Below are 11264 nucleotides of genomic sequence, written 5' to 3'. Positions count from 1 at the left end.
GAAAGCCAAATCTTTCTATTTTTTCTGTCTCGGTTAATTTGCATCCCTAAAATCTTGTTTGCTGGTCCCAAATCCTTCATATCGAATTCCCTAGCCAACTGTGCCTTCAATTCTTGGACTTGATCTTTGTTGGGGCCTACTACTAACATGTCATCCACGTACAACAGTAGAATGATAAAATCATTATCACCAAACCTTTTGTAATACGTACAATGGTCTGAATTCAATCTGTTGTATCCAAGGCTAATAATGAAGGAATCAAATCTCTTATACCAACACCTTGGCGCCTGCTTTAGACCGTATAGAGATTTGGTTAACCTGCAAACCAAGTTTTCTTTTCCTTGTTCCTCGAAACCTTCTGGTTGGAGCATGTATATCTCTTCTTCAAGTTCACCATGAAAAAATGCTGTCTTTACATCCAATTGTTCTAGATGCAGATCTAATACAACACACATAGTAAGGACTACTCTGATAGTAGCAAGTCTAACAACTGGAGAGAAGATCTCAGTGAAGTCAATACCTTCTTTCTGAGCATATCCTTTAACCACCAATCTTGCACGATATCGTTCTACCTGATCATTACCATCTTGCTTGATCTTGTAGACCCACTTATTACCAATGGCCTTCCTTCCTTGTGGGAGTGGAACAAGTTCCCAAGTCTTATTTCTATGTAAAGCTTCCATTTCTTCTTGCATTGCTGTCATCCACAGAGAAGCATATGGGCTCTTTATAGCCTCCTGACAGGTTGATGGCTCTCCATCTTCTGTTAGAAGACAATATGCATCATGGCTTGCCATAACATAGTCTGAGTGCCATGTTGGTTTCCTTGTTTGACGTGTTGATCGTCGAACATCATTGGCCTCATTTGGTTCTTGTTCTTCGTGCTCTGATTCTGCTTCAGAAGAATTTTCAGATTTTTCCTCTATTTGAACTGTAGTAGTCTTTTTAGAAGTGCTGTCATTTTCTTGATCACTTTGCAGTTCATTTTCTACAAATATTACATCTCTGCTGACTATAACCTTGTGAGCAGTGGGATCCCACAGGCGATACCCCTTAATACCGTCAGCATACCCCAAGAATATGCATTTTCTGGATTTCAGATCCAGTTTTGTTCTTTCTTGAGAATTATACATTACATATGCAGGACACCCAAATAGTTGTAGTGAAGAATAATCTGCTGGCTTACCGCTCCATATCTCCATTGGTGTCTTTAATTCAATTGCAGTTGATGGTGACCCATTTATCACATAACAGGCAGTTTTGACTGCTTCTGCCCAGAAAGACTTGGCTAGACCTGCTGTTCTCAACATAGCTCTTGTTCTTTCCAGGAGAGTTTTGTTCATCCGCTCTGCTATTCCATTTTGCTGAGGTGTATATGCAACTGTAAATTGCCTTTGAATACCCTCTTGCTTGCAAAATGCCAGAAAATTACCATCTGTGTATTCTCCATCATTATCTGTCCTTAAGCATTTGATCCTTTTCCCAATTTCAAGTTCTACTTGTGCCTTGCAGTCTTTGAATATTGGAAACACATCTGACTTCTTCTTGATTGGGCACACCCATAATCTCCTGGAGTAATCATCAATGAATGACACAAAATACTTTGCACCTCCTAAGGATATTTCTAGTGATTCCCATACATCAGAATGAATTAAGTCTAGAATGTGTTTGCTTCTAGCAGTAGATCTATTAAACTTTAATCTATTCTGCTTGCTTAAAACACATTTCTCACAGAAAGGTAAGCTTACCGATTTGAGTCCAGAAAGCAAATTACGTTCAGCAAGAATCTTCAAACCACGTTCTGACATATGGCCTAGTTTGTAATGCCACATCATCGTTGTTTCTGATTCTTGGCTAATCACAGAATCGATGCATCTACTTTCTGCAATGTATCTCCTAAAAGCACAAATAGATTAGCTGTGATTTTTTCTGCCTTCATCACCACCAGAGCATCTTTTACAACCTTCAAGATCCCATCTACAATATGAGTCTTATATCCGAGGTTATCTAATTGCCCAAGAGACAATAGATTTTTCTTCAAGCCCTTCACATGTCGTACTCCTTCAACTGTTTGAATAGTACCATCATACATTTTTAATTTGATAGTACCAACTCCAGCAATTTCTAAGGTATTGTCATTTCCCATGAACACAGATCCTTCCGAGATAGATTCATAAGTGCAAAACCAGTCTCGTCGTGGAGTCATGTGCCAAGTTGCTCCCGTATCCATTATCCAAATATCAGTGAGCTGTTTTCCACCTTTAGAACTTATTGCTGCTTCGCTGTACAGAATTTCTCCATCATCTAAGGTACTTGCAACACATCCTTGAGAAGTTTTTGCTTCAGGAGCTTTTTCTACAGTCTTCTTATAATGCCAACAATCCTTTTTCACATGCCCTCTTTTGCCACAATGGTAGCATTTAAAATTTTTCTTGCTTCGTGACTTCGATCTGCTATGGTTTTGACTCCCACTAGAACCACGTTCCATTGATCTCCCTCTCATCATCAATAATGCCTCTGTTTGTTGCGAAGTGAACAATTTATCTTCTTTATTTTTGCGCCTGGACTCCTCTTCCAAAACAGCAGCTGCAACATCATTGAAGACTAGATAGTCCGTGAGAATATTATTTGTCAAATTGATGATGAGTTGATCATATGAATCGGGTAGACTTTGAAGTAGAAGCTCTGCACGTTCATTTTCTGCTATATGATATTCCAACGCTGTAAGTTGAGAAAATAACGTATTAAGATTGTTGATGTGATCCGTTACTGATGTGGATTCACTCATTCGAAGAGTATAAAGTCTCCTCTTTAAGAAGATCTTGTTGTGAAGTGACTTTGCCTCGTACAATCCGGTGAGCGTGTCCCAAATTTCTTTTGCTGTCTTCTTTTCTGCAACACTTGATAAAACTGTATCTGCCATTGCTAGATGTAGATTAGCATTGCATTGTCATCCATCTCTTTCCATCTCATCGCTATCCTCGTGGGTCTGTCCTCAATTGCCGCTAAACAATTGTCCTTCCTCAAAATTGCCCTTATCTTCAATTTCCATAGGGAGAAATTACTCCCGTTGAATTTCTCAATCTCATACTTGGCTGCCATGGTATTGACACAGACCTGCTCCCCAACCCAAAATCAGTTTACAATATCTACAACCTTTGGCTCTGATACCACTGTTGAGGACTGAAGATATATATAAACTGATCTTGTTATTTGGATACAGGAAATATATCTGACAATAATAACAGAGTTGAAGAAAAAAAGATAGAAATAGACACACAGTAGAAGAAACTTTTCACTATATGTGGAAGAGATTACAATATGAGAAGACAATATTTTTCTGTAAGATTTCCTTTCTACTCACGCACTTCACACCTCTCATATCTATTTTTCACAAATACAAGAGTTCTATATATATATGAGTCGGTTACGGTGGCTAAAATAACCGACTTATATAGCTAATATAGCACTCTGTTTTCAACATGGTTAAGCAACCATTTTACAAAGAATTTATTTCTCGGACAAAAGTTTATCAGATAAAGAAAGAAGATGTGGGTCCAGACTCAATTTCCACTACCTTCCTTTCACATGCATGTACCGCCATACTTCGGTAATTGTAATTCATCATTGTTATTATTTTAACTTTGAGCCAAAAGTGGCTTTACCCTTGACAGTTACGAGTCCACATCTCTATTAAAAAAATAATAATAATTATTATGGATTTAGACTTTTTACAGTTAAAATTATGAAGTGTATACTATCTGACCTTTAAAATTTTATTTTATTTTATTTTTATTTTTATATATTCACACATACGGGTATACAAAAGTAAATTTTATCCAAAACGAGGATAAATTTGTCCATTATATTGTAACATTCTACCATTTGATTGAATATATAAGTTCATCTGTAAATTTTACTAAAAAAATCTCATGGTATTTCAATTTTTATAAACGTCCCATAGCATACACCTCAAATCATATAAATGTGCCATGATACACTTCTCTTGTTAAAGTAGAATTAAGATACCCTTTGAATCCTATTTAGCATATTGCTATATCAATACAATTGGTGTTCATGCTATTTATTATTATTATTATTATTATTATTATTATTTTACATATTATACAAGTATCCCTAGTCCAATGGATTAGAACTAATCTTGTTCGCGCCGGGCCAGTCTACTAAGGGGTGAAACGCTTCCAATGGACATCATTAGGTCAGACCACTTAAGGGTGAAGTGTTCGCAATAGGTATTATCTCCATCCATGGAAACTAATCAATTGGATTGAATACTCGACCTCACTTAAGAGATAACAGTGTCGAATTTTTTATGCCAAACACCTATTGATTTTTTAATTTGGGTGTTTTAAGGGAATTGATGTGTCATGGGACATTTTAAAAATTTAATGCAAAGAATTTTTTTTTTAGGTGTGAAACGTTGCATTATACATATTATTTTGTCTAGTCCCTATGTCTAAAACACAGAAGACAAATCTGAAGTTCTAAACACACACGAATTCTCCCATGATTAGAGAAAGTGTCATCTTTCTTTTCCTGTTATTTTCCCAAAGTTGCAATGCTGCGGAAACAAACAGCTGTGCACCTTCAGCCTGCGGCAATATCCGTAACATTAGTTACCCTTTCCGACTCGAAACTGATTCAATCAACTGTGGAGACCTTAGATATAACCTGTCTTGTGAAAATAATTTGACGGTGTTAAATCTATACGGAGGAAAATATCATGTGCAGTCCATCAATTACAATAACTTCACAATCCGAGTGGTGGATGCTGGCATTCATCAAGATGATTGTTCCTCCATTCCTCATTTTGCTTTGACTAGTTACCACTTCAAACTGAAAGATCCATACTCGGACAATCGTTATAAATGGTTGAACCAAGGAGTATGGGAATCCCCTTTATCGTCGGCGATTGTGTTCATCAAGTGCCCAAATCCAGTGAATTCTTCTTTTTATGTGGACACTGCACCTTGCATCAATGGAGTCAACTATTCATATGTGGTTATAGGCGGCGTGTCGGCATCTGAATTAATGGACTTGTGCAGCATCGAGATGATGACTTTTGTTGGAATTCCAACAGACGATTATTATTTTGATTTCTGGGAGAGGAATCTGTCCTTCATTGAAATTCACAAAGATCTGGCATTTGGGTTCGAGCTTTCATGGTTCGATGGCCTCTACTGTCTTCATTGTCCAGATTGGTGCTACCTGGATAACAGCAGCAACCATGTTCATTGCATAGGCTGGAAAAGTACGCAACACTTTTATCGATTAATTGGCTTGTCTTTTTATGACTAAATACATGTTAGTATTGAACAAATACACTTCTTTCAAAAAAAAAAAAAGTTTATTGTATCAAACAAATACTATATTTTTATTTTTTATTCAACCAAATAAGATATTTTATTTTTTGGCCTATCATAAATTGGATTTAGCCAAAAAAAATCTAATACTTATTACATAAGTTTCTGATGCAGCTAAGCTCTACTAATAGATGAATATTTCTTATAAATACTAATTTTATTGTTTTCTTAAATAATTGAAGGTGATATTGACGTAGGATATGGACTCAGAAGTAAGGCCTCTCTTTCCATTTATACAATATGTGATCATGTTTAATTAACTATTTCTTCTTTTAACTTTTAAGAATACCAACATCACTGTTTTTCTATAAATTTTCTGCAGTTTGGCTCCCAAAGATAATGCCTAATGTTGGTAAGAACTCCTCTCGTTAATTAATTTCAGATATATTTATTTATATGTAGAGAGTCAAAAAGAAAACATATGAAAACATAGCTAACTTGTAAACTTTACGCTTCTAAAACCTTGTTTATTTAATGAGTTTGTCTCTCTTAAATGCCACCATAAACTTCACACAGGAAAGTTTTTTGCTGCAAGAGCTTCATTTGGGGCTCTATTGGTTATTGCATTTCTTACTTATAAATGGCGAAGAAGGCATCTATCGGGCTATGACACTATTGAAGAATTCTTACAAAGCCACAATAACCTTATGCCAATAAGATATTCTTACTCGGACATTAAGAAGATAACCAGAGGTTTCAAGGAAAAGTTAGGTGAAGGGGGCTTTGGTTCTGTGTATAAAGGAAAGCTTCGTAGCGGTAAATTTGCTGCAATAAAGGTATTGAATAAATCTAAAGCTAATGGACAAGATTTTATCAATGAAGTTGCTACTATTGGGAGGATTCACCATACTAATGTTGTACAGTTAATTGGCTTTTGTGTTGAGAGATCAAAGCAGGCTCTTATATATGAATTCATGTCCAATGGGTCTCTTAATAATTATATGTTTCATAAAGAAGGATCTATTTCTTTGAGTTGGGAAGAACTTTATGAGATTTCCCTTGGAGTGGCCCATGGCATTGAATATCTACATGAAGGTTGTGACATGCAAATCCTTCATTTTGACATCAAACCTCATAACATTCTTCTTGATGAAAATTTCACACCAAAGATTTCAGATTTTGGGCTTGCGAAATTTTATCCAACCAAGGGGAACATGGCATCTCTTACGGCTGCAAGGGGAACAGTAGGATATATGGCACCGGAATTATTATACAAAAACATTGGACGTGTCTCATACAAAGCAGATGTATATAGCTTTGGAATGTTGGTGCTAGAAATGGCAGACAAAAGGAAGAATGTGAATGCATTTGCTGAACATTTAAGTGAAGATTACTATCCGTTTTGGGTTCATGACCAACTCTCTGGTGGAAAATTAGCAATAGAAGACACAACAGAGGAGGAAAATATAATAGCTAGGAAAATGATTTTAATAGGATTACATTGCATACAGATGCAACCCTGTGATCGTCCTCCAATGAACAAAGTTATAGAGATGCTTGAAGGACCTTTGGAAAGCCTACAATTGCCTCCCAGGCCTGTGCTATTTCCTGTAGACTCGGTGACTAAGGATGGAGGAGAATCATCATCAAATTTAGTTGGTTTTACAGAATCAAGTAGCTTGATTGAAAATCCAAGTCAAGTGACATGATTCGTAATATTCTGCTGAGAGCAGGGGAAGGCCAACATCCCCACTCATTGAAAGAGTTGGTTTTCAAGTTTTATCATTTCAAACTACTCTAAAGACTAAAGTTAATGACTTGATGAATGATGATAGTTTGCAATGATTTTGTGTGTATGCGTGTTTTTAACTTGAGAGTGTAAGCTGCCATATTCATATTTGTGGTTGATTCTATTCTCAACACTGATCATCCTCTCCTAGCTAGTGCTTTATTAGTATCCATAATGATAATTGATTGTAGTTTCTCATCTTTCAAAATGCAGGGGTTGATTTGGTTATGAACTTTGACACTTTATGTTATGTTTTCTGTAAATTTCAGAAGGGTCTGACTATAAGAAATATTATTAGCTGTAGATGTTGTCCTACTAATCCATTTTTAAATAGGATAATTTTTCAAGAGATTTTATACGAGCACTATTTTACTATCTTATTATGTATAGGATGAAAGTTTGTTTATAAATAGTGTTGAGTTATTGATCAAAATCAAAAAGCAATATTTTTGAATGGTAATGGGTCAATAATCAAAACTTCTGGGTTATTTTTTTGGTTTGTTGAGAGAAATTGAAGTGCGTTTGATTTTGTATTTGTGTAAGGTTTGATTTTCTTGTATGAAGGTGCTCTATTTATTTATTTATTTCTTGGGTTTTATATTTACCAAACAATTATTAGAATCTTTTAATATGTTTTGTTTTATTTTTTCTTTTCATTTGATTTACACTTCTAACTCTAGCTTCTGCTGATTTCTATTTGGAAGTCGGAATGCAAATTGCACCCCCTGTGAAAGCATTAAATACTGTTACAATAGAAAGAGTAAAGAATAGCTTTTAGCCTTTTACTAAAGATTTTATATGTGGGGCTAAAAGAACATATGCTTCTCAGGCCTGTTCTATTTCCTGCTGATTCAATGACTAGAGGATAGAAGAGAATCATCATCGAAGTTAGTTGATAAAGCGTAGCAAACTTCTTAACACATGCCTTCAGTAACAGTTATGACCTTTAGTATGTGAATAGATAAAGCAGCCAATGAATTCAATCATAAGCTAAGTGATCAGAATGAGTTAACCAAAGAATAACTACTCATAAGATGGTTGCTTGAATTCCATTCCCACAATTTCCTCTCACGATTAGCTAGTTACCGCTACCGAAAGCAGGAAGGTTGATGGTAGAGTGAGAGAAGTCTTGAACAACCACTAGTAAAGTAGCTTGTTTTGCAGACTAGACTCTTAAGATTTCTGGAATTTACATCTGCTTCTTTCATTTACAGGAAGATCACTGAGCAGTTGCATGTGAAGAATAGTACTCCAAATGAAAAGACCAAAAGAAATTCAGTAATGAAAGCTGATCCAGCAGAATGAAATTGATCTGAGTTTACTAACTATCAAAATTAAGAACACAATTTTTCTACTATGCCCTTCACAAAATTTCATTTCTGATTAAGGTGCGGAAAACTAAAGACCAACAATGTATAAAGTTAAGAGACATTTTTTTGCCAAGAAAATATCAGAGACGATGAATTTTATTAAGCAAGCAAACCCAGTGAATTATGCTCTTCACGTGGAGATTTGATGGGCTTCTGCAGCATAGAGCTCATACTTATGTTGCTGAAGATGGAGTACAGAATACGTCTTTTGTAGAGATATACAGCGAGCTTGCTTTTGGCTTCGTGCTTTCACTGTTCAACATCCACTACCATTGCTTTCAAGTTCAAATTGGAAGTTCAGTTAGTGTAATTTGATTGGACCAGAGAATAATACTTGGTAAAAGAAGCTAAAGAAGACTTTCAAAAGTGTTCTTGGAATCAATTTTGGAGTACAATACATTACATATTTGAAAACCAGGCAAGAATTGTTCACAAACTAATGTCCACATTTATACATTTCTGGGCAAATATGCTAAGAAGTAACTGTAAGGTACATGTTATGATTTCTACTCTGTTTCTGAGACGACATCCAACTCTAAGGGGGGTCGTTTTCTTGAAATTCTTGCAATGTTTCTTGTCCGAACGGCAGAGTTAAATGGATTAGGAGGTATTGTTAGATTCTCTCCTTCACCTTCCAACATATGAATAGCAACTTTTATGGAGGGGCGATCGACTGGGTTCCACTGAATGCACCAGAGTCCAACAATTGCTAGTTTCTTCGCAATTTTAGCATCTCCTACTTCCTCAATTTGGAACCTAAGGTCTTCTCCTTCTTCCAAAAGATTATAAATCCATTCTGGGAAGTATATTTGCTCATCATTTTCCTCAGTTACATCAATAATTTTCCTTCCTCCAACCATTTCTAATACTAACATTCCAAAGCTATAAACATCTGCCTTGTACGAAACATTCCTAAAGTTCCTTGAGAACACTTCAGGTGCGATGTAGCCAATGGTGCCCCTAGCTGTTGTCATGGACACAGCACTTTGATCCTTAGCACAAAACTTAGCCAGACCAAAATCAGAGATTTTTGGATTGAAGTCGTGATCAAGCAGGATGTTATGCGGTTTGATATCAAAGTGGAGGATTCTCTGATCACACCCCTGATGAAGATACTCAATTCCTTTAGCAATGCCAAGTGCTATATCTTGCAGCCTTTTCCAGCCAAGGAAATGGTTCTTGTCATCTGCTGAAGATATGAATTTCTGCAGTGAATCATTTGGCAAGTACTCGTAAACTAAAGCTCGTCTAAACCCATCAGCGCAGAATCCAATCAACCGAACCACATTGACATGGTGGATTTTGCCTATTGTTCCAACTTCATTAACGAACTCCTCTCCATTTCCTTTGGAATTGTTGAGGACCTTAACCGCAACTAGAATTTCATCAGATAGCTTTCCTCTAAACACAGTTCCATAAGCTCCTTGGCCCAATTCGTCTTTAAATTGGTTAGTCATCCTCTTAATATCAGCATAGGAATATCTAGTAGGCTTGAAAGATTTGTAGTCGTCCAAAAAATTTTCAATCTTGGACTGATATTCTTTTTCCATTTTATTGAAATTATATCTACGGTAGAGTAGAATGGCTGTTGCTACAAGGAGGACTGTGCCTAGGATTACACCTGTTGCTATAATCTTTGTTGAAGCCCCTGCAAAAGGATAATTGTTTTTTAGATTCTTAAGTTTTGACCAAGTTTGTCTATGTATATGACTTCTGATTGCAAGTTCAGTTCTAAATGAAGAAACCTCACAGACTTGTAATGCAAAATCAATACTATTAGATGCCTATGAATTAATCAGTCATCGTTAGGTTGATTAATGGTGAACATACTGAATGCGATCTTGAAAATATTTCAGTCTCTCCATAAATTTATTGCAGGATTTCAAATTAGTTATAATTATCTAGCCAGCGATAGATATATCCATTTATAAAAGCATTCCAAGCAAATGGGAATAACATAGAACGAACATAAAACAACGGATGTACCTTTAGTTGGCTTGATACTTCCGTAGCATTCAGTTTCAGAATCAATGGTGTTCATCTTCAATCTACAGTACTTGCCTTTTGCTTCACAAAATTTACATGTTGGATTGTACCAATTCAATAGAAGAATGTACTCCTGGTACTCCACACTATCAATGGACGCAACTTCTGAATAGTCATGTATCTTGGTGCAATATACTATGTCGGGATCAACAATGGACCAGTCTGACAAAATGGCAAGGACATCATAGTGTAGATCACTGAGGCAAGGGATCTGCCATATGTTATTAAACAAATCTTTCATTTTCCTTGATGGGCATTTGAATAAGGTGATGTTCTTCTTTCTATTCATTATCTCGAAGGGAGAAACGGATAGATTCAAGTTCAAAATAAGCCGTCTTGGAAGGCAACCTCCTGAATCTTTTGCATAAATCACTTGAGATTTATAATCAATTTCTTGGACGAAAAGTTTCCATGAATTAGGCAGCTCCAGCACAGTTTCATTATTCTCCGAGCAAGAAAGATGAAACCCAGGTTGAGGATAGCCACAGTGGGGTGGTTGTTTGCCTCTGATTCGGAAGGGAAATCGGACTGGTGGTCCGAAGCTCCCACATCTTGATATGTTGCATTCATTAAAGCCTAATCCATGATCTACAAGGAGAATAATGAAGAACAAGTAGCAAAGCAAACAATTAGCCATTTCAAATGAAAAATATTCAGCAATGCCTTGAGTAATGGTACATGTCTGGAACCATTCAATTGTTTTGCTTTATCCTAAAGGACAAAACAGGTATTCAT

At 36.1% G+C, this 11264-nt stretch overlaps 1 protein-coding gene and 1 pseudogene across 1 annotated transcript; one reads left to right on the top strand and one right to left on the bottom strand.

The window, feature by feature from the left end:
• Nucleotides 1-4470: 4470 nt before the first annotated feature.
• LOC110640999 (LEAF RUST 10 DISEASE-RESISTANCE LOCUS RECEPTOR-LIKE PROTEIN KINASE-like 2.4) lies at nt 4471-7363 on the top strand (annotated as a pseudogene).
• A 1478-nt stretch (nt 7364-8841) lies between these two features.
• LOC110640998 (rust resistance kinase Lr10-like) lies at nt 8842-11264 on the bottom strand. Its single transcript, XM_021792586.2, has 2 exons — nt 10470-11264; nt 8842-10131 (listed from the first exon to the last, which is right to left on the bottom strand). Exons 1-2 carry the CDS (start codon nt 11164-11166, stop codon nt 8990-8992), a joined length of 1839 nt encoding a protein of 612 aa, XP_021648278.2. The 5' UTR covers nt 11167-11264; the 3' UTR covers nt 8842-8989.

Source organism: Hevea brasiliensis, chromosome 6 (assembly GCF_030052815.1).
Source record: "Hevea brasiliensis isolate MT/VB/25A 57/8 chromosome 6, ASM3005281v1, whole genome shotgun sequence".
Classification (NCBI taxonomy): domain Eukaryota; kingdom Viridiplantae; phylum Streptophyta; class Magnoliopsida; order Malpighiales; family Euphorbiaceae; genus Hevea; species Hevea brasiliensis.
Note: the sequence above shows the minus strand (reverse complement) of the source record. Positions and strands in the feature narration are given on the sequence as shown.